Source organism: Ooceraea biroi, chromosome 12, assembly GCF_003672135.1.
Source record: "Ooceraea biroi isolate clonal line C1 chromosome 12, Obir_v5.4, whole genome shotgun sequence".
Classification (NCBI taxonomy): Eukaryota; Metazoa; Arthropoda; class Insecta; order Hymenoptera; family Formicidae; genus Ooceraea; species Ooceraea biroi.
Window position 1 is genome coordinate 12,863,854 of NC_039517.1, and position 24,377 is coordinate 12,888,230.

Consider the following 24,377-nt stretch of genomic DNA (forward strand, 5'->3'; position numbering starts at 1 on the left):
GATCTCTTCAGCCGCGAAGAAATGATATGTGCAATGCACGACACATATACGTGCCGATGACGAAGAAAGGATCCTGCGGATGTTCGAAGAAAATCCAAGAAACAGTGTGCGCCGTGCAGCTCATGCGCTCGGTTACTCGCGATACGTGGTGCACCGTACTTTACATCAGAACGCGTTGCACCCGTATCATTTTCAGCGAGTTCAACAGTTCCTTCCGAGGGATGCAGAACAACGCATCTATTTTTGTGAAGGTATTGTAATTATTTTCATTCGATAGTTGCGATAGTTTTCAAGGTATATTAATTAATAATAATTAAACAAAACGCAAACAGGGTTCCTCGCGCAATGTAGGCGGAATTTGTTATTTCCCGACCGAATTTTATGGACGGACGAGGCGACGTTCACACCAAACGGAATATTTAATTCCCGCAATTTTTTATTGTGGCAAGAAGAAAATCCGCATGCCATTCGCCAAACTTCGTTTCGATATCGTTGATCTATAAATGTGTGGGCAGGAGTAATCATGGACAGAGTGGTAAATAGTCGTATGCGTTAGAAAATTTTCCTTCTGTAGCTTTCTTTAAATGTTTTCGCATGGTTTTCAGATTGGGCCATATTTTTTTCCGCCACGTCTCAATGGGGAAATATATGCTGACTTTCTTCAAAATCAGTTACCTCTACTCCTCGCGGATGTCCCTCTTCGCGTACGAGCAGACATGATTTACCAGTTAGACGGAGCTCCTGCACACTTTTCCCGTCAGGTTAGGCAATTTTTAAATGTGCATTTTACGGAAAGGTGGATAAGTCGAGGAGGGCCTATTGCTTGGCCGCCACGGTCACCCGACCTTAATGTCTTAGATTTTTTATTTGGAGTCACATTAAAAATTTAATTGAGAATCAGCGTGATAATAGAGAAGATGAAGTACGCGAAGCAATTTTAGCGGCCTTCGAATCTATCACGCCGGAAATGGCATATCGTGCCACGTGTAGCATAATTCGTAGAGCAGAATTATGCTTGCAAGAACGAGGAGAACATTTCGAACAACTGTTGCATTAAAAAATGTTTTGTATCTTAGTCGCGACTCGAATTTGGTTTGCGATGGACGTGAAATTATCGTCGAGCTGCGGTTTCTAAACAATGTTGAACGGTTGTCTGTAAGTTATTAGATGTGTTGGTCGTTTTCTGCTAGTAGGTATTATTATATTGTGTGTTATTGGATTTTAGTGTATTTATGATGTGTAATATTTTTAGAAAGCGACCGTGATTACTGATTGTTAGTTAAAAAGGACCGAATATATCGGTTGAAACGTTGTGATTACCATTGTTAATTTGCCAGAATTGGTCGTGAATAAATGAAATTATTGAACTGAAGGCTGGCGTATATGAATATTTATTGACATTGTTGCATTAAAAAATAAGAGTGGATTAGGTCTTGGGGAAATCACTTTTAAAAAAACGCACCATGCTATCTACCGCAAGGTGGTGAGGAAACGATAGCTTTCCTTTCCTTTGCCTTAAAAACAATTTCTTTTACCTTAAAATAAAATTGCCACAAAATAAACTATTTTGGAAAAAAGGATATGAATCAATTATCGCTCAGCGCGGGGCCCCAGCGTCACACGCTGTTGCTATCAGTCTCCAAGATAGCCGTCAGTAGGAGGACCGCGCGCCCTTGTTATTGTCAGTATCTAAGATATCTATTCTCCCTCACCCCCGCCGCCCGCCCAGCTCGCGATGTATCGAAGAGCGCGCGGCCCTCCTACCGACTTATCTCGCTACACGCACCGCCCTCATTCGCTTATATTCATTAATTAATAACTCCGTTAATATTGCGAAAATTGCAAAGTGCTACAGGACTTTTCTTTTCAGTTCACTGTGCTCTACCAGCTCACGAGCATTGGTCCGCTTTATGCCGGACACCCTGTATAAGCCAAATACCACTCACTGACTCATCACCGTGCAGCCCGAACCACTGCATCTATCGACTTGAAATTTTAAGGGTATATTCCTACTATTACGTAGGTGCTCACTAAGAGTGGGTTTTCCGAAATTCCCCTAACGGGTGAGAAGGGGTAAAATGTGTTTTTATTTAATTCTACACATAATATCGCGGGCGAAGCCCACGTGACGGGGGATGCTAGTATTATATAATTGTAGCAATTTCATTACTAATGAAAATGGGCATTGGGTCTGTAGCTATTATGATACAAAAGCTATTTATATTTATGATTCATTGAATTAAAAATGCTTGCATGCTCATCATAAGATATATCTTGAGAAGTTATATCCATTTTATTGTTTTGATAAGAAACCAGTACGATTTTCGACAGTTCAGAGTCAATCTAATGCTTATGATTGTGGTGTTTTTGTAATTGTATTTGCAGTATCACTTTTATTTGGTCTTCAACCAGATACAGTTATGTACGATCATACTGTAATGCGTCAACACTTAGCACAAATGTTTAAACTAAATAAACTAGAACACTTCCCCCGGAATTATAAGATCCACTGATCCCGAGAAACTTTTTACTTTGGATCAAATACAAAGAAGAGAGGCATTAGCTAACAAAAAACGAAAACGTCGACAAGAAAAAGCTAAACAGGAAAAGTCTGTAGGTTTATTAAAAACATTAAAAAATAATATAACTGATAATGAAATGATAATAGAGCAAATAGTAAAAAAAGATAATACAATGTCAGATTTATTTAATTGTTATGATATAACGAATAAAACTAATGATACTGTAAATGATATCAGTTCTTGTGTAACAAGAATAAATGAACGTAAATATACAAATATACAAATATTTCACCTCTAAGCCAGCAGTATATGCAGACTATTCTTAGAGGTGAATGGTTAGAAGATATTCATATTGACTATTTCAGTTTATTATTAAAAAATCATTCACAATATCATCCACGTAAGTCATGGAAAATTCAATGTCCTGATAGAATTGAACCTGTTTCTAAAAGTCAAAAACATATTTAAATATTGCATAGTTGCAACGATATAGCAACTAATTTCGATGGTCATTGGGTTTGCAGTTATTACGATACTAAAATGATTTATATATATGATGTGACGTGACGCCCGGCGTTCGTCACAAGGGCATTGCTCGACCGAGGGAGAATACCGGAGTCGTTCCTTCCACCCGAGTGGGAGCGACTACCCTTGTGTTTGAGCCTTTGTTTTATAGGGTTACTGTCCGCGGTTGTGTGATTGTGGAGTGTCGAGAGAGGATTACCGAGCCTACGGATTGTATACACGAGGGCGAAGAAGATACCGGCAGCCTGGAGAGGAGAGGATTCCCGAGGCGGCCGGCCATGTGTTCCGGAGAGTCGGGAGGCGCTAAGGTCTGCCAGTAGCCCGCCGGATACCCAGCTGAGGCCGTCGCTTACCGCACCCTCCGATTAACGAGCAGGGGATCTGCTCGTCAGCACTAGCGAGAAGTCGCCAATGTTCCCGGTACCGAGGTGCGCCCGCTGGCCAGAGCGGGCGGAGAAATTGTCTGTTATCTACGTCCCTGTCGGGGCCTGGTCACCCCGGTGGAGGACGAACGGTACGAACGGGAAGGAGAGGCGTACGAAAGGGTGAGTCAGCAGCAACACCACCCGATCGACGAGAAGAGAGAAAATCAGCATCATCGAGGGTGCTCAAGGAGGCGACGGGCCCGAGGCGCCGGAGCTACGGCACCCTGCGACCAAGTCGGCTGCGCAGAGCAATGCGCGGACTGGCAAGGCCCTCCCGACGCGATCCACGGATCGAGACTGCGAGCCCGGCTGCGATCGATGCGGGACATCAAGGAACGACTCCGAGGGGCCCGACAAAGAGAGCTAGGAACTACGCGGGACGAGCGCTCAGATATTGTAAGATCCTCGCTCGGCGACTCATTATATTCCCGGTAAAGCGGCACTTCGAGTCTCGGTGGCGAGCCCGGTGTAATTATCGTTGTTATCGTATTAGTACGCCACCGACGGAAAACTCAAGGCCCGCCGGCCCCGGAGAACTTGCAGTAAATGCACCCGTCGAAAAAGATTCCGAGGTTACCGAAACGCCGCGAGGCGTGAGGACCGGGATTATCGTGTCCTTCCGCTCGGGTGGTCGGCTACAGTCAATTTGTATCGCGTATTGTGTCTTTTCGTTGGTACCGCGGATTGTAGTGTTTGAGTAGTAATCGTTGTATCGCGAATCGTGCGTATTGAGATTTCGTCTGTATCGCGAATCGTTGGTCTCGCGTCGAGTAGTGCGTATATTGTATCGTTGCATATCGTCTCACTGTGTCGCAAAGGTTACCGTTGTTGCCGAGAAAGATTTGGCGTGTCGTGTCATTCGGCGTCTACCGTATCGTCGGATCGGGTCGGTCCGAGTCTTGTTTCGGGTACGGTCACGATTTCGAGTTCTGGGCATCGTTGCGTTGCGGTATCGAGTGTGCGGTAACGATTATGGTAACGATCTCGTGTTCCGGCTTGACTTATCGTGTCGTGGTTGCGAGACGGTCGCAGGTTCGTCGCGGATCCGGCGGCGACCTGTTCGCCGCACGGCGACATTTTCGCTTCGTTTCGGGTGCGTATCGCTTCGCGGATTGCGTTCCGGGTGCGAGGTTATGTGTAGATTGTCGGGAAATCGTGTATGTTGTATAGCGCAGGGCTCGCGGGAACCGTTCACCCGCTTCAGTAATTACCAGCCCTAAAGAGAGTCGGGATTCCTCGCCGCGACCGGTACGTGAGATTTCGATAGCGAGTTCGGTCCTCCTAACGGTGTCGTGCGCGCAAGAATGGCCGAACCTTAATTAAAGCTGTCCGCTTGAAAGCCTACGCGCAAGCTGTATTGTGATGAAACCTGTTTATTGATTCTTGTCCCTCAATATTCTCAATATATTTGTTAATTGTTATTCCTGTGAGATTTATTGATATGCCTTTCGCTCACGATCCTCTTCTCCAGAACTTTATAATATACGAGCCTCGCCCGTGTAGATTACCGAGGAGCTAGCACGTTAGCGTTTCGCGTTTTGTCTCAAGTGGTGCGAGTCGCACCTGGCGCCCTATATTCCCGGTTACCGGGAGCCGTGTTTAACGACACGTGCTCTTTGTGAAGTCATATCGTTATAGCATAACGTTACCGGCTACCTGCGCGTGTCTCCCCGCGACCACGGCGGATCGCGGGCTAGCACGATAATTTAGCGTCGCAATGACTCATTGAATATGAAATGATTACATGCACACCATAAAATTTATCTTGAAAAATTATATCCATTCTATTCATTTAATAAGCAACCAGTACAGTTTCCAACGGTCCAGTTGCAACCAAATGGTAATGATTGCGGAGTTTTTGCAATAGCTTTTGCAGTATCTCTTTTATTTGATTTTCAACCAGATAAAATTGTATATGATCATAGTAAAATGCGTCAGTATTTAGCGGAAATGTTTCAATCAAATAGAATAGAACACTTTCCTCAACTTACGGTATCAATTGAATTAAAACAAATTAATAACAAATATGAATTCAAAAATAGTATAAAAAAAGATAGTATAAAAGTTAATAACATTATAATGACTAAAGATTTAAGTGGAGACCAACAAAATATGAAAAGAAAACTAAATTGTTATTATCATAGAGATAATAATAAAAAGCAAAAGAAGAACTGTAATTCAGAAAACGTTTTATTGCCAAAGACAGATGGTATTAGTTTACGTAACAATAAAAAAAGAGTTTGTAACAAAAAATATTATGAATTACAAAGAAATGATTTATTAACAAGAAAGGAAAGTAATTATAGAAAACAGAGAAATAGTATTAAGATTTCGAATAAGAAATATTATGAAAAACATACAAATGATATAAAAGAACGGGAGAAGGATTATTATAAAAAATATAGAAATGATATAAGGAAATGGAATAAGGAATATTATAAAGAACATATAAATGATAAAAAGAAATGGAATAAGGAATATTATGAAAAATACACAAAAGATAGAAAGAAATCGAGAAAAGAAAATGAAAAATATAGAAATAATGTAAAGAAATGGAATAAGAAATATTATAGATTACATAAAAATAATGTGCTATTAAATAGAAAGATTTACTATAAAAACAAAATACGTAAAGGATTAAAAAATGATCATAAAATTAATAAGAATATTATACTGAAGTACAGTAAAGAAAGGTATATTAGAAATATATCAAAGCTTCTTAGAATGGAATCGTTGTCTGAAAATAGATTGGAAGCTGAACGTATAGTAAAATGGTGTTTTTATATAAGAAAGGTTTATATTCTACAAATGAAAAGAATATTTAATAAATGTATATAAGTGTAACAACAGGTAAAGAGCGAAGCAGGATGTATGTGCTTAATTCTTTAATTAATAAATGTAAACAAAAAATTGAAGTTTGTTTGACACGTGCAACGGAATGTCCTTCATTAAAATATACAGATTATGTAAATATGTTTTGTGGACAAGCTAAACATACCACTTCTTCTGAATTATAATTTTGCAGAAAGTACTTATCGAGTATATAATGTTTCTGAACCTATTATAATAGATTCCGAAGGTAAAGCAATTAATATTTTATCTTTAATAGAATTAAAACACAAAATCAGAAATGCATGGCGCTGTAGTTTCCTTTGTAAAATAGAAGAGAGCATCATAAACGATTTGAAGTGCTGGTTTCAAAACTTTCAGATTGTACATTAAAGACTTTTCGTGAAAAAATTTTTATGTTATCATAATTGTTACAATCGGATACATCAAGACAAACTAGGTCATTCTCATAGCTGTTATATTGATTATAAAGTATGCAGATCATGGTTATTATCTATCGAGATAATATCTCCCCATTATTCGATGATACGAAATATTAAAAGATTAATATATGATTTGATCAATTTTAATGAAAAATTAAATAAATTACACAAAGCATTAAATGATGTTGATATAAACACACTCCGAGATATTATAATTGAAGCTCAACAGAAAGCAACGTCTTTATTATCACAGGTTATTGCAGAAATTAATTTAAATGAGTATGAAATTCAGTCTCAATATAATTTGGCCTTTAACGCATTTACGAAACGATCAATGGATGTTCCAAAGTATGTCTGTATTTCTTGCACAAAATACTGTTTTAAGAGAGATATTATGATGGTAAAAATTTGTAAAAAAATGGTGCAACCGTTTGGAATAATTTTATTAATGATATAGGATTAAACATTAATGAGAATTATATTGTTTGCAAAGTTTGTGCTCGATATTTCAAAAATAATAAATTACCGCCAACATGTAGAACCAATAAGCTCGCAGTTTTACCGGTACCAAAAGAAATAACAATATTAAATGATTACGAACGAATTTTAATACAACGAGCGAAAGCATTTCAAATTGTGCAAAGAATGGGTACAGTAATGAAGAAAAATTTGCCACACAAAGATATGGTTTCAAAAGTAAAAGGTAGAACATTCCATTTACCATTGCCTATGGAAGAAACGTTAAAGAAGATTTGTCCCTCTAATGAACCTATTAATCTAAATCACGAATTGTACATATTAGTTCGTGGTATTCCAACTAAAGCAAATATAATCTGGGAAAAATTAGTCGATGTAAAAAAGTATGGACAGCCTTAATATGGTGTAACGATGCATGTGGTTGCATCGTCTGTATGCCGCCCGCCCAACCATCGGCGGGCGAGGACAACGGGCCTCGAGCCCGAATAAATAGTCGAATCGCCGAACACGGGCGGAGAAAATCGAGCGAGGCCGTAGCGTCGCGCCAGCCGCTTTCCGTACCGGCCGCTCCGTGGACGCGGCGCTCGCGCGTTTCACAAGCCCTCTCCGCCGACCCGAAACGCGCGACAAACAACGCGTATCGCGAATAAATAGCGGGCCGAGAAGCGCTCAAGAGGAATCCTGTCTCGTCAACCGAACCGCTCGGATCGACGCTCCCGAGCCCTTACCCGCTACGAGTCACGGACGAAACCGGGGGTCAGGAGTTCCTGGTCTCCGCCGAGTGCATCTCGGCACCATCACTCCGAAACGGACCCTTCCTCCCGTTCCCGTCTCCCCGGGGGTCACGGATACCAGGGGTGGAGAGTGCCCGCCTCTGTCGAGTGCATCTCGACATCCGCCCGGTCGCCGACCTCCCCCCCTCCCCCCGGCCTCTACGACGGACCAATCCACGGGGTCGAGCGTACTCCGCCTCGGCCGAGTCTTCTCGGCACCCGGACGTCCAGAGCGCTCCGGGCACCCGGCTCCACTTCCCGCACCAGGCCTACCGCGACCGCACCGAGCACCGGGCCCCGCGGGAAGCCCGGCCTCCGGCCGCACGTCACCGCTGCGCGCGCGCCGTGTCGCGAACCGCCACGACAAGCGGGCCTCGGGTCGACAAGCCCGCGCTTCGCGACTACTGTAAATAGCCTGTACATAGACGCTTTTGATTGATAAATATAAGCTAGTTAGTAAGGGACGACCCAGCTCTCATTTTTCGCCCTGCACCTACCCCGGACCCTCCGCCACGAACCACATCCGCAACGAGCTATACCGAGTGCCCCGCGTACGGAAGGTCGTTACAATGGTTAAAACAAAATAATCCTCTATATTCAGATCAAGAGACACGGTAGTGTCTCGCGCCAAGTATATGCGAGACCGACCGTGTACTATTACGCGAAGCGACGCTTTCGCAGACACTCAGATTATTAGATCTCAATAACCACTGAACGGATCAAGTTCAGAGTAGGCTCAATGGATAGCTTAGGGTCGACTTATGTAATAAAAGTGTTTTTATTTTTCTTCTACATGCCCTACGAGCGGAGATATGGCGATGCAAAGTCTGAAATTGGCAAATTTCACTTAAGAAACGTCGTCATTATCATCGTCGTTTGTACAGATCGTTCTTTTGAACTAGATGGCAGCAGCTAATATCTGTTTTCTCGCGTGCGCCAGAGATGTGAGATAGCATGTACGACGCGGGCTGCGGTCCAGTTGATGCTTCAGATGCTTCAAAGAAAAGGAATAGAAAATGTTCTGAAACATTTGAAGCTGCAACACCACGTCAACGACGACGACGACGACGACGACGTTACACCACGTCGACGGCGACGACGACGACGAAGTTACACCATGTTAACGACGACGTCGTTGCACCACGTCGACGACAATGACGACGACGTTACACCACGTCAACGACGACGATGTTGCACTACGTCGACGACGAAGACGACGAGGACGACGACGATGTTACACCATGTCGACGACGACGACGACAACGACGTCGTTGTACCACGTCGACGGCGACGACGACGTTGCACCACGTCGATAGAGAGTGAGAGAGCAGAGAGTGGGAGGACAAGAGAGCGAGTGAATGAGAGAGCGAGAGGGCGAGAGGGCGAGAGAGCAAGTGCTATGCGCGCGCTATTTTATTTTTTAATATTATAATGTTTTCGAATAATAATATTCATCTATTATTTATTATATAATAAATAACACAAATCCTATTCTAAAACAGGCGTTAAAGGTGTTATATTTATTTCATCGTGTTTCATCAATATACAAATTTGACAGAATTGACAGCTGCCGTTTTCACGTTCCTAAGAAATAATAAATAAAATTGTCAATATAACCGCACTGACAGCCACTATGACATTCTGACATTTGCAACACGAAGTTCAAGTCACACGAAGTTCGAGCCAAGCGAGAGAACCAATCAGCATCGCGGAAAGGAGGCCTCAACTATTCGATAAAAAAGAACTTCACGAAGTTAACACGCCTCTTTTAGAATACGAAACATATAAGTTAATACTTTTAAAAACCTTGACTGACAGGACTATGGCTTTTATCTCCTCATATATTATACAAAAGAATAACATACTTTACACTACAAAATGTGTGAAATCACAACAAAATTACCTTTTTAAAAAAAGGTACAAAAAAGCGCCAAGTATACGCGCCTGAAGTTCTTTCAAAAAAGGACTACAAAACTAATGATATGAACAAATTGCGCCAACTACAATGGGTATTTATGCAAACCAGAAAATCTATTACTTTATTATTACTCTTTGGCCAATATTCATTGTTGATTCTGATTTAAGACCATCTTAAGTACAATTATAAGATATTTGAAACCAATCACATACAGTCGTATTAGCATCTTAAGACATTACTTCAGATCGTCTGGAAATAAGAATGGACTATGAATACTAGCCGTTGATATTAAAAAATAAAGGACATAATAATATTAAGCAGATATTTTTATACGAATAAATATTTTAATACATAGAAATATATTTATTAATACAAATAAGTGTTTTTTTTTAAATACTTGGCGCTGCTAAACCGAATCAAAAATTGTCTTAGTATTTAAATAATCTAAAGATTACAATAATTTCCTTAAACTCTAAATTACATAACACCTCGCTGAAATACATATATGTACAAATGTAGTTAAACCTATTCTATGCTTAATTCTAATATCACACACATACATACCCATGCACGCATTCACAAGAGATAAAGAAAGAGAACGAGGCAATTAACATAATGATTCGGTTTAGCAGCGCCAAGTATTTTGAAAAAAACACTTATTTATATTAATAAATATATTTCTATGTATTAAAATATTTATTTGTATAAAAATATCTGCTTAATATTATTATCAAAGGCTAGTATTCATAGTTCATTCTTATTTCCAGACGATCTGAAGTAATGTCTTAAGATGCTAATACGACTGTGTGACTGGTTTCAAATATCTTATAATTGTACTTAAGAAAAAGTACAAAAAAGGCGCCAAGTATACGCGCGCGAAGAAAAAAAGAACTCTACAAAAGTAATGATATCAAATCATTGCGCCAACTATAAAAATGGGTATTTATGCAAAATATATTATTTTATTATTATGTATACAACATCCTATTCCAATCCAAGCGTTGTTTTAATTCTCTTTAAATATTATAGTATTTTTTCACAAAAATGTATGAAATCTTCAAATTGCGCCAAGTGTAGAGAGAATGTATCGAAAATTAATTATTGTACTATTTAAAAAAACTCAAGTAGTAGTATTCTTATCAATTAGAAAGAGAATATATGTATATATTGTTTTGAAAAATTATTGTACTACTTTTAAAAAATAAAAAGTGATACATATCTTTTTATTGTCACTCTTCCTCTTCCAATCCAAGTGGTAGTAGCTTTCATTTATCACTTGGATTTTAATTTGTTTGAATTCTAATGGAAGGAATAGGAAACGTAACCGAAAAAAATAAAAGAGGTTACAGTACAAAATGTGAAAAAAATAATATTTAGTTAGTGCAAAAAACTTGGCGCTGCTAGACCTCGCTACCGCCCCTTAACGCACGCATGCGCTTTATATAAAACCTCAAGCTGCTCGTTCAGATATAAAACTGAAATCCAAGAAATTTTACGCATGCATAAGCGCTTATATTATTATATATAAAACTTAAATCTAATCTAAATTTGAAAAACAGCTTACATTTAATGATGAAAGATAGATAGATAGATAGTTAGATAGATAGATAGATAGAGAACATACACACCTACGTTCTTCTACTGTCCGAAGGCAGCCGGACAGTCGAGCACTCACGTATACGGCTGCTTGCTTGTGTGCGTATCCCCTCCACATGCTGTAGCGTGCTATAAGCGATTCGAAACTGGCATTCCTGCTCATTATTTATGGGTGTACGGTACATGGGTCCAAGGGCTTAGGGTTCGTTAGTTGAGTTTGTGGGTTAATAGGTTCATGGTTTATAGCTCTATGATTCATGATGTATGGTCTTATAAGATCACCTTATTGCACAACCTTTAGCAGAGGCAATAATACGGTTTCTAGCATTTTGAGGTTAGGATATCTAGGAATTCTGACATGCAATGTGAATTTTGAGATAGAATTTGGTTTCAGCGAGCAAAATTACCCTAACAACTGCGCTCACTCCAAATGCGAAAAAGCCAAAGTCTCACATGGCTATGTAATTATTTATTAATTGTTATAAATAATTGTTCAAATGAATTTGGGCCGCTATAAACAGTCATAAGTTGCATGTTTTGGCCAACACTGACTCTCTGCACAGTTTCAGGCGAATCGGTTTCTGACAGTTGGGTAGTGTTACTTGTTAGTCGATTATATTCCCTAATAGCTTTTCCATCAGCTGTTACTGACGAAGGATCATAGTTAATTAAATGCAACCCTTCTAGAGACGTTACTCGTGATAGTGCAACATAAACTTGACCACAATTAAATATAGAGTTGCCTATGTCCATAATAGCACTTTGTAAGCTCAATCCTTGACTTTTATGAATGGTGATTCCATAACTCAGACACAATGGAAATTGTTTTCTAGTAACAAACGCTCTATCCACCACTTCAAATTTAACGCTCACTCTTTCAATAAAATATTCTAATCCTGATGGTAAAAGAAGCTTTATTTTTTCTACACGATCGGTAGACGTATCTTGTACAACTGAAATTACCTCAGCTATTGTACCATTCACAAGACCTAAAGTAGCATCAATATTACTCCTTATCATAACTTTTGCTCCAATCTTAATTGCAATTTCTTTCGAAAGTCCAGCAGTTTTAGAATTATCATCATCATTATTCGATAATATTTTTGATACTTTCTTTCTCACATATGGTATACAGTCAATCGTGTCTTCGGCAATTAATAATATCTCTTTCGAAGCAATGCGGTTTAACATTGCAGCATTAAGAACATCACACATATGACGAGTAGGCAATAAACAAACAATGTCCAACGGAAAATCATTAATAAAATTACATAATTCGTTTAATCTAGATTCAAAAGAATCACCTTTAAACGATATTTTTCTATTTTCAAGAATCTCGCAATCAGACTTTGTCAATAAACCAATACGAATTCTTGACAACAACTGTCGATAAGAGTCATCCCCTTGCTGACGCATATTGATTGTCAACTCATCATAATCAAATAATGTAGTCCACAAATTAACAGCAGTTAAAGAACTCACACATTTATTAATTTTGTCATTTGGTAATCGTACAAAAATAGGACCTTCATGTACAGGAGGTAATTGAAACAGATCACCAAATAAAAGAATGTGCTTTCGACCGAACCAACCGTCTTCACAATCATTGGTATTAAATATTTCAGACAATCGAAGATGTATATACATTAAAGTCAAATTAGATATCATTGATACTTCATCAATCACAAAAAGAACAACATCCTTGAGATCTGCTCGTAAAACTTTTAACACATGATCAGGCAATTGTTTATAGTTTGTAATAAGACCATGTTCAACAGGTAATTGAAGCAATCTATGAACTGTTAAACCGTCTATATTAAACGCTGCTATGCCAGTAGGTGCCGCTACAGCGGTATCTTTATTGAGATATTGTTTTATCCAACACTTAATTGTTTTAATTAAGCAACTCTTTCCAGTTCCACCTTCTCCGCTAACGTACAATCGTAATATCGAATTATCTGACCTTACAGTATCAATGACTCTATCGAATGTTCTTTTTTGATCCGTATTTAATTTTGCTATCATTTGAGACACATCAATTATCTCATCTATTTTATTGCCAAGATCTCTAAAATCTTGCATTGCTTCACCAGTTTCTATATTTGGAACGCCTATCGGATTGTCAGGGTCATCCTGAGACACGTTTTTTTGTAATTCTTCATCTAATTACCGAACTAGCTCTTGCGCACTTTCAAATGCTTTTTTTAATTCTTCTAGCTTTTCATGGTATTGCAATGCCTCCGTAAGATGCAGTTTTACTTTATGAAGTGATTCCGCATAAGTATCATACCTATCTCTAAGATCCTCTAATTTCCGCCAGGGTTTAAACATAAGCAGTAATGAGAAAAAATATTCTTCCGGTCAATTATTAACATTATGTCTATAATGATTAATAAGACATCCACGTTGTCGCCGTTTAAGGTAATGACTATGAGTGTGTGTGAGTGAGTGTGTGCGCGAGTCTGTGAGTGTGAGTGTGTGAATATGTGCGTGAGTGTGTGTGAATGTGTGTGAGTGTGTATGACACTACCGTGTCTCTTGATAATAATGAAGTCATATATGCCGGAGAGCAAAAGACAGGAAAATTAAGCATAGATCAATTTAAAAAAATCCTTAGGTTAAAACTAAATTTACTAGTATATTTTAATTTCACTTCCCCTTACCTGTAATTTACCCTCACTGCGAATTGTGTAATATTATAACGCGGCTCGAAATTCCCTGTCGAATAGGCCCTGAACGAACCCTATAAGACGCTCCGTTGGCGAGATATCATGAAAAAAACAGTTTTAAAGAACATTGCCAATATCTCGGACCCTATGAGAGATAGAGGGTTGTTTCTGGCAGCTTTCGACGCGGCTTGAAAATCCCCGTCGAATGAGCCCTGAACGAACCCTCCAGAACGCTCCGTTCGCGAGATATCGCGTAAAAACCATTTATACAGAAAATTGCGAATATCTCGGAAACTATGGTCGGTATTCATAGTCGGATCTTATATTTAAGACCGTCTTAAGTGTATTTTCAAATACTCCGTAGCCAATGAAATTATCTATACAACATCTGCAGATAAACTTAAGACGGTCTTAAATATAAGATCCGACTATGAATACCGCCCTATGAGAGATAGAGGGTTGTTTCTGGCAGCATTCGACGCGGCTCGAAAATCTCCGTCAAATGGGCCTTGAACGAACCCTCTAGGACGCTCCGTTCGCGAGATATCGCGAAAAAACTATTTTTCAAAGAAAATTGCGAATATCTCGAAAACTGTGAGAGATAGAGGGTTCGTACGGGGACTCATTTGACACGGCTCGAAACTCCCCGTCGAATGGGCCCTGAACGAACCCTCTAGGACGCTCTGTTCGCGAGATATCGTGTGTAAACCATAATCAAAAGTCAACACCCAGTATATTATAAAATTGTAAATACAAGTTTTTTGGGTGATCAATAAAAATTGGACACCCTATATATTATAATCAATAGTCGACACCCAGTATATTATAAAACCGCAAATAGAAGGTTTTTGGTTGGTCAATAAAAATTAGACACCCTATATATTATAATCCAAAGTCGACACCCAGTATATTATAAAACCGCAAATAGAAGTTTTTCGGTTGGTCAATAAAAATCGGACACCCTATATATTGTAAAAAGTCAACACCCAGTATATTATAAAATCGTAAATACAAGTTTTTTGGTTGGTCAATAAAAATTGGACACCCTATATATTATAATCAAAAGTAGACTCCCAGTATTTATAATTAATTATCGGAATTAATAAAGTTTAATTTATCGCGTCAAATTTTTCTAGAATCACAAATACAAGTTTTTCAGGTTGATCAATTATAATCGGACACCATATATATATTATAATCGAAAGTCGACACCCAGTATATTATAATTAATAATTAATCATTGGAATAAATAAAGTTTAATTAATTGTGTCAAATTTTCCTCGAATCATAAATACAAGATTTTCGGGTTGGTCAATTAAAATCGGACACCCTATATATTATAATCAAAGGTAAACACCCAGTATATTATAAGATAAGATAAAGTGAGATACCCTATATATTATAATTAAAATAAGACCTTTATAAAACCGGAAATTACTAACAATAAGATATTTAGGCCGGTATTCATAGTCGGATCTTATATTTAAGACCGTCTTAAGTTTATCTGCAGATGCTGTATGAATCATTTCATTGGCTATGGAGTATTTGAAGATAAACTTAAGACAGTCTTAAATATAAGATTCGACTATGAATATCGGCCTTAGATATATCGCTAGCGCCTCTCGCGGCAAAAGTATTAACTAGAGAGACACCATCGACGATGACGACGACGTTTCTTAAATTAAATTTTCGAGATTTGCACTTTGCATCGTAATATCTGCACTCGTAGTGCACATAGAAAAAAATAAAAACACTTTTATTATATAATTCGACCCCAAGCTATCCATTGAGGTTACTCTGAAAATGATCTTTTCAGAGGTTATTAAGATCTGATAATCTAAGCGTCTCTGAAAACGTCGCTTCGCGTAAAGATACCCGGTCGGTCTCACTTCGCGTATACTTGGCGCGAGACACTACCGTGTCTCTTGATAAGATACTGTGAGATACCCTATATTGTAAAATGAGACCTGTATGTTATAATATAATTGAGTGATAAGAAGGTAAAAGAAGAAAGCGAATTAATATAGCTTAGCAGATTTTATTTTCACATTTTAATCATCGGAATAAATAACGTTTACTTTATCGTGTCAAATTGTTCTCGAAACAGAGATACAAGTTTTTCGGTTTGGTCAAATAAAATCGGACACCCTATATAGCATAACCAAAAGTCGACACCCTGTATAATATAATTAGATACTGTGAGATACCCTATATTTTAAAATTGAGACCTGTATGTTATCATTAAAAAAATCTTATAAAGGTGAAAAAAGTACGCTAAATACATAAAAAATCTCACCTTGTACGCAACAAAAAGTTTAAAATGCTATTTATAAAAATCAAAACTAAATATGAAATCAATAGTTAACTAGCCAAGTACCTCGAAGCAATTCAGTTTGAGTATTTTATCCAAATGTTTTCCATGCATACTCTCTTATCACATGACGATATTGAAGTACTTGGCGTGCCCGGGTCGCATTAAAACATGCATTGCTTTTTGTAATTATCTTTTAACAAAAATGTAGTAGTATTATTGATGTATTTTTATCTTATACTATCTTACCGGTTTGCATTAATGCTGCAATACTGTATCCGATATATAATGTACTAAGGCCCAATTTTCTTCACCTCTCGATAACTTTATCCAAAAGATATCTCGTGGAATCAGTTTTCTTCACCTTTGTAACCTGACAGAATATGATAATTTATAATAACATTCTAGACACCTTGTGTCAAAAGTGAGTAGTATGAAGAATAGCTATCCGTTAAATACGTAATCAAAGGTTTCAATGAAGAAATAAATGTTTAGTTATCTGGAAGATAGTTATTGAGAGGTATGAAGAAACCGGGCATAAGTGGAGAATGAGAAAGGAAGAGAGATATCAGTCTGTTAGTTATCTCTGAAAGAGTTTTTTATATTCTATGGATATTGCGGATACAAGTGTTGTATAACGATAATTTTGTTTTGTTCGCTACCGCGTCGCTTGAATGAACTTATTGGATTGAATATTGTCGTGCAACGTCGTCGTCGTCGACGTGGTGCAACGTCTTCGCCGTCATAAAATGAAGTTTGATCGATAATGAAGTTAACGATATTGCAAATTCGAAATTGAATATCTCGGTACCTAACTATCCTAGCACAAAATTTCAAAAACGGTTTTAAAGCTTTGAAACCCTACTTTTCGCAATTTAAATCGAAATTGTGCACGACGAGTTTTTTAAAATGGCGGAAAGGGAGAGCATGCGAAATTGATAAATGAAGATTCGAGTTTGCGATGGCACATGGTGTAAAGTAGGTATTGCAGCCCAATGGGACTAAATGCATATAAAAGTGTAGAGTTTTATCTTTAAAACGCTTTTTTACAAAGCTCGATGCGATCATTTTTTGTTGAGATACTCCAAATTGACTTAACAGAGTGTTTTCTTTTTTAAAGTTGCACAACTCAGCGAAAAATGATCGCATCGAGCTCGGTAAAAAGCATTTTAAAGATAACACTCTATATTTTCATTTGCATTTGGTCCCATTAGGCTGCGATATCTAATTCACGCCATGCACCGTCACAAACTCGGACTTTCGGTTATCACTTTTGCATCCTCTCATTTTGTCATCCGCCATTTTGAATCAAATGACCGACCATAATTGCCATTCAAATATTCTTAAAGTGGATACTTGAAGCTTCATTTTGCATTTTTGAACATATTTTTATCTTCATTATTTACCAAATTATGATCATTTGAAGGTTGGTAAATTTTTCCCTAAATTTTAGTGTACCGCTTTTTTTGGGAGTGAGTGTATTTGTAACAATATATAATAATCATATATTATATAATATATGCATATGTGTATAATATATTTGTAATACATGTATAAGATGTATGCTGCGAGCATAATCTTAGCGTCTTTTCGTTCAATTATTACCATTAAATTATTTCTTACTAATTAATTTTTACTTTTAATAAGTAAATACTAAATTTTCAATTATTACCTTATTATTAATATGCAATGTAAAATTATTACTGGGTGTGTATACTACATTAATAATTGAAAATTTAGTACTTCACTTTTCATTGTGAAAGTAAAACCTATTTAGCTAGAAAAATTTTAATGACTGGACGAAAGGGCGCTGGGATAATGCTCTCAGCGTATATCTCATATAGTGGCGCCCCTGAGACACAGCGTTCGGCGGCTCGGCCGTCGCGCGTAGAGCGGTAGTGGGGAAATGATAGGCGTCGCTTCTGAAATCGGCCCGAAAAGGGCAACTAATTCCGAGCACTGCATTAAATTGAGACTTATGTCGGAACATTTGCAATTTCGGTTACATCAACAATTTCTTTTTTATTCATTACATGATAATAATATGCGACAATTAAACAGTGGAATATTTCATAAAATTAATGTTACTAATCCTCAAGAGAAATACACAGTTGCTACTTATTTGGAGCAATTATCTAAGCAGCAGCTTGAATCTAACTTAAGTACTATATTTTATAAGTTACGGAATACAGAACAATATTGGAGAATACCTAGAAGTAATTTGCGTTGTATGATAATAAGTAATTACGGACCCGCTACTTGGTTTCTTACCCTCAGTCCGTGTGAATGCTTATGGACCGATTTGATAGAATATCTTCGAGAAATAAATGGATCAATTGACAATCAAAACTCTGCAAACGAACTTATTGCATTCGATCCTGTATCAACTTCGAGATTCATAGATAATAAATTTAAAGCTATGCTTGATTTTATTTGTTCACCTGACAATCCAATTGGAGAGATCATTCATTATTTTTGGCGTCGTGAATATCAAGGTAGAGGTATGCATTTTCATTTGTTGATTTGGATAAAAGATGCTCCAATAATTGGTACATCTTCTAATGAAGAAATTGCATCTTTTATCTTAAAATATATCACTTGTAGAATGCCAAATAAAGAATTATCACCTGAATTATATCGACGTGTAAATACACATCAACGACATAAACATAATGATTACTGCTTGCGTACCAAAAAAAACTAAAATAGGTTTTTCTAAAGTTTGTAGGTTTGGTTTTCCAAGATCCGTAACAAATACTTTGAAAATTAGAGATGTTACTATTTCAATAGCGGATAGAAAAAAGTTGAAAACAAAAAGCAGACTGTATGATCTGCCACGTTCTAAAATAGAAATCAATATTAATGATTATAACCCAGCTATTCTTACTGCTTGGGAGGGAACATGGATATTCAATTTGTGGGTGAAAAATCTACATTATTAACTTGGTATACTACGAAATATGTTTCCAAAGCAGAAAAGAGTAATGATCCTGAAGATATATTTCAAAAGAAAAATTCAACAAAATCGTTGAGAAGTTGTCTTTGGAATATTGGAATGCGTATGTTGAATCATAGGGAATGTGGAGCTCTTGAAGCTGCTGACATTTTATTAGGAATACCATTATACGGTACTGATAAGGAAACAGTTATAAGATGGTTAGATGTAAATATAATTAGAAATAGAAAACTTAAATCTCGCAAAGAGATTGAAATGTTAAATTCTGAATCCACCGATATTTTTTATCCTTCTTTAATTGATACATATTATCCGAGCAGACCTAAAGAACTAGAATCTACTAATTTGTATGATTATGCAAAATGGTATGATATAACGAAAACTAAACCAATTTCTACGAAAATAAAGTATTACGTGCTCGGTGAATCTTTATATTTAAAGAAACGTAAACGTGGATATCTTATCAATCATTACGAATACAATGTCCATACTCAACCAGAGCGTTACTATTTTTCATTATTGTTATTATTTCAACCTTGGAGAGATATTAGTGAATTAAAAAACGAATGTCATAGTTATGCAGAAGCATTTTCTTTAGTACAATTTAAATTGAAAGATGCTCTTCAGTATCACGAAAGAATAACCGACATTCAACAAGGTATGGATAATATTGAACAATTAATTCAAGAAAAAAGTTTAGAAATTACAAAAAACGAAAGTGAAAATGACTGTCTTGAAAATTGTGCATTAGAATGTGTTCCTGTCGAAGTTGAAGGAGCAATGGATGTTGGTAATAAATTCGAAGTTAATGTCGATGAAATGGTCGCGCAATTAAATACTGATCAAAAACGAATCTTTGATAAAATTACTGCTGCTATATCTGATGACAATAATGTTCTTAGACTTTATATTAGCGGTGAAGGTGGTACTGGAAAGAGTTTCTTGATAAAAACTATTAGATGTTGGATTAAAAAATATATTGGAGACAAAGACACAGCGGTAACTGCACCAATCGGTATAGCAGCTTTTAATATTGATGGACTTACTCTTCATAGATTATTTCAATTGCCAGTAGAGCATGACCGTACTGCTAAATATAAACAACTTTCTGATATAGCCCTTAAAGTTATACGGGACGAACTTAAGAATGTTGTTTTAATAATTATCGATGAAGTTTCAATGATTTCAAATATCATTTTAATGTACATACATCTTCGACTAACAGAGATATTTAATACCATGGATTGTGATAATGGATGGTTCGGCAAAAAACATATACTTCTTTTTGGAGATTTATTGCAACTTCCACCTGTACATGAAGATCTGCCTTTTATTGAATTATCAACATTACAAATTCAGAAGTATATTGATGCAATGGGCTCTGTAAATTTATGGTCTTTATTCAGTTATGATGAATTACAAATTAATGTGCGACAACAAGGTGATGACTCTTATCGAGATATATTAACGAGAATTCGAGTTGGAACACTAACAGATTCGGATGTAATTATTTTAGAAACGAGAAAAATTAATTTTAGAGAAACTAATTGTGACGACCGATTACAAGCATTATGTAATTACTTACAAAATTTACCAATGGATACAGTTTGTTTACTTCTAACTTGTGCATTATGTGATGTTTTGAATACTGCAATGTTAGATCGTATTTCTTCGGATAAGATAGAACTCATTGCTAAAGATCTGGCAGAATGTGCATCATATTTAAAGAAAAAAGTTATGAAGATATTAAATAAAGACGATGAAGATAGTGCTCGAACAGCTGGATTAGCAAGAATCATAACTGTCAAAGTAGGAGCGCGTGTAATGCTTAGAAGAAATATTGATGTTAATTTAGGTCTTGTGAATGGTACCATTGGTACAATTATATCAATTATACGTAGCACAATTGACAATAAAGTAGAAAAAATAAAGATAAGAATGTCATCAGGAATAGAGCATATTATAGAAGAACGTTTAAGTGTCAAATTTGAAGTAATGGATAGAGCATTTGTTATAAGAAAACAATTTCTTATATGTCTAAGTTATGGTATGACTATCCATAAAAGTCAAGGCTTGAGTTTAAAGTATGCTGTTGTGGAAGCTGGAAATTCTATATTCAGTTGTGGACAAATATATGTCGCTCTTTCACGAGTAACTACGTTGAGTGGATTGCACCTTATAAATTTTGATCCCTCTTCTGTAAAGCAAATGAGTTAGCTATAATAGAATATAACAGATTACGAACACAATACAGGTCAGATCTTGTACATATTAATATTTTGAAACCACGTGTTCACAAGGTTCGTGATACAATTTGGGCAATATTAAAAAATGTCAAGTTAATAATAATGATATTAATGATTATACTTTATGGCATATAAGAGGACTTCCAAATGTTGATAATGCATCTTGTTATGCTAATGTTTCAATTCAATGTGTGCTTCATTCTTCTACTCTCAGAACATTGTTGTTTCGTCTTGAACATACGAATATTATAAGACAATTTGTTGATTGTTACGTGTCAAACGATAACACTATTAATATAATGGCAATACGGCAATTGGCAGGACATCAATATCTTGAAAAGATTGAACAAGATATTAGTGAGTTTATTATACATCTTATTAATAACATAGATAATATAAAGAGTGTAATCGAACATCAATTAAACATAACTTTACGATGTAAAGTATGCAATTATACAAACACAAAAATTTATACAAATTATATATTATTGCTCCAATTACCTAACAATTTAAAAAAATCATACACTTTACAAGAATCAATACAATATAGTTTTTCACATTGGAATAATGTGGAAAAAATATGTACTAATTGTGGTACTACTTCTATACTTGCAAAGACCGACATAAGTATAAGTGGGTTGGGAAGTAACACGTTACTTTTAACGCCGTTACCGTTTTCGTTACTTTATTTTGGTAACGCTTTGGTAACGCCGTTACTTTTCTCTATATGTAACGAAAGAGTAACGATGTTAGTTTTTCTTTCGTAACGATAACGAAAGTGACAGTTACTTTATCGTTACTTTTTAATACATTTCTATGAACCGGTCCGACCAACTTCAAAATGCACAAGGGAGAATTCACATCGCATCCTATATAAGGATTCTAAAGCCTTGTGGCCACAATGCTAGAAATCGGTCCGAGATCTCGGTCGAGAAATATGTAGCCAATCAACTTGCTTTTCCGTAAAAGTGCAAGTTGATTGGCCACACATTTCTCGGATTGAGATCTCGGACCGTTTTTTAGCATCGTCGCCACAAGGCTTAAGGATTCACTAGCAGCACGTCCTATACAAGACGTGCTAGTGAATTTCGGAACGCACCCTAGTTAACACAGGATCAAATTTGACTTCCTGCCAATAGAGGAGATAGCACAGTGCTGCCAGAAAGTATGAATTGGTAACATGCTACAGCATGTTACTGTATGCTACAGTACACATTTTCTGGCAGCACTGAGATAGGATCACGGACGGAATTCGCCATTTTCTCCTCAAGAAACTTATTCAATGATCATTTTGACGAAGTATCCAGAATACGTAAATCGTATAATATATTAAAATACATAGTGCATAGTAAAATAACCTAAATATCCAAATCCGAAATTGAGGAGATGGCGCAAGACGGGAGTACATCTCAATCTTGTAGTGAAAACAGTGTACCGTGTGAAATGCCATGGCCGGCATATTCCGAAACTTTTCAGATTCAAGCGCATTTAAGTAATGACAAAAATCACGTTTTTTGTGCAAACTTTGTATCAACAAGAAACATATTCATGCAAGCAAAAGCTCTGCAGCGAACTTAAAAAAACATCTACAGGTAAATATTATATTTATTAATATAATTATATATTATACTTTTGCAAGAATATCTCGAATATATATGTATGTATATGTATGTATATATAAGATATGTTCCTTTATCTAGGATGTAGCTGGATGATGTCTCAAGTTATATTAGTGACGTATTACACTGAAAAAAATGTTATTCGTAGTATCAATGAATGACGTTCATTAACTTAAAATTCATTGATACAATCAACTTTTAATTGATGTTACGAATATTACATTGAATATTTTTCATTAACTAATGATAGGATTCATTAATATAACGCATCACAGTTTGTTGATATAATGTACTTAAATGTTTCTTAGCTTAATGTAACATTTATTAAATCATTGAAAAAGTTCATTTTCCCAATGAACGTGTTCAGTAGAATCAATAAACTCATTCTTAAATATGTACTATAAAATTTTATAGAAGTGATTAAACACATTCAACATATTAACGTATTATTTTGTTAGTTAATAAACTTTGTACATTAGCGCAATAATCGACTTCATTGTATGTATTAAAGAAAATGTCATTAATACAATAGAAGGTATAACTAAAAGTATACGTGATATTAATAAATGTTTTTTATTATATAAAAAAAGTGGACATTAGCTGAATAAAATATTTGTTGAGGCAACGTATTTACTTCATCAATTTATACCGATTGTCTTATACTATTTGCGTTGCGCGGTCGTGGCCGTTGCGCGGTCGTGGCTTTCAAATGTTTTTCGCATCCACGACTACGAGACTTGTGGTACGAGTCAGATACGTGTTATAACCTGTAGAACGTAGTTGTGCTTTGTTGCATACTATTGTTTTATTTTATTGTGTGAACAATTGTGAAGATTCAGCTTCAACGGAAAGTTGTGGTAAGTAACATCCACGGATAACTATACTACATATACTGTGCTGTTTAATTAATTAAAATAAATGTTAATATAGGTTACGAGTGTAGGAAAATTTGTGAAACGAGTTGAGCCCCTAAACTTCATGTCGAAATTTCTCTGAGTCAAGGCTGCTTTATATTGAAATACGAGTTTAAAGTTAGAGATTTAATAATTTACAATATAACATATGCTT

The 24,377-nt window shown here is 36.5% G+C and overlaps 2 protein-coding genes across 2 annotated transcripts; one reads left to right on the plus strand and one right to left on the minus strand.

The window, feature by feature from the left end:
• Positions 1-11,653: 11,653 nt before the first annotated feature.
• LOC113563087 (ATP-dependent DNA helicase pfh1-like) lies at positions 11,654-14,239 on the minus strand. The gene has a single exon (XM_026974180.1). The coding sequence runs from the start codon at positions 13,588-13,590 to the stop codon at positions 11,974-11,976; it is 1,617 nt and encodes a 538-aa protein (XP_026829981.1). The 5' UTR covers positions 13,591-14,239; the 3' UTR covers positions 11,654-11,973.
• A 5,756-nt stretch (positions 14,240-19,995) lies between these two features.
• LOC113563081 (ATP-dependent DNA helicase pif1-like) lies at positions 19,996-22,298 on the plus strand. Its single transcript, XM_026974165.1, is given in 2 exon segments — positions 19,996-21,656; positions 21,659-22,298. Coding segments are annotated over 2 exon segments (1,719 nt in total). The 5' UTR covers positions 19,996-20,104; the 3' UTR covers positions 21,826-22,298.
• Positions 22,299-24,377: the final 2,079 nt, after the last annotated feature.

Excerpts from the sequence above, each read along its gene's own strand:
- LOC113563087 (XM_026974180.1), bottom strand. The coding sequence starts at position 13,590 with ATGCAAGATTTTAGAGATCTTGGCAATAAAATAGATGAGATAATTGAT.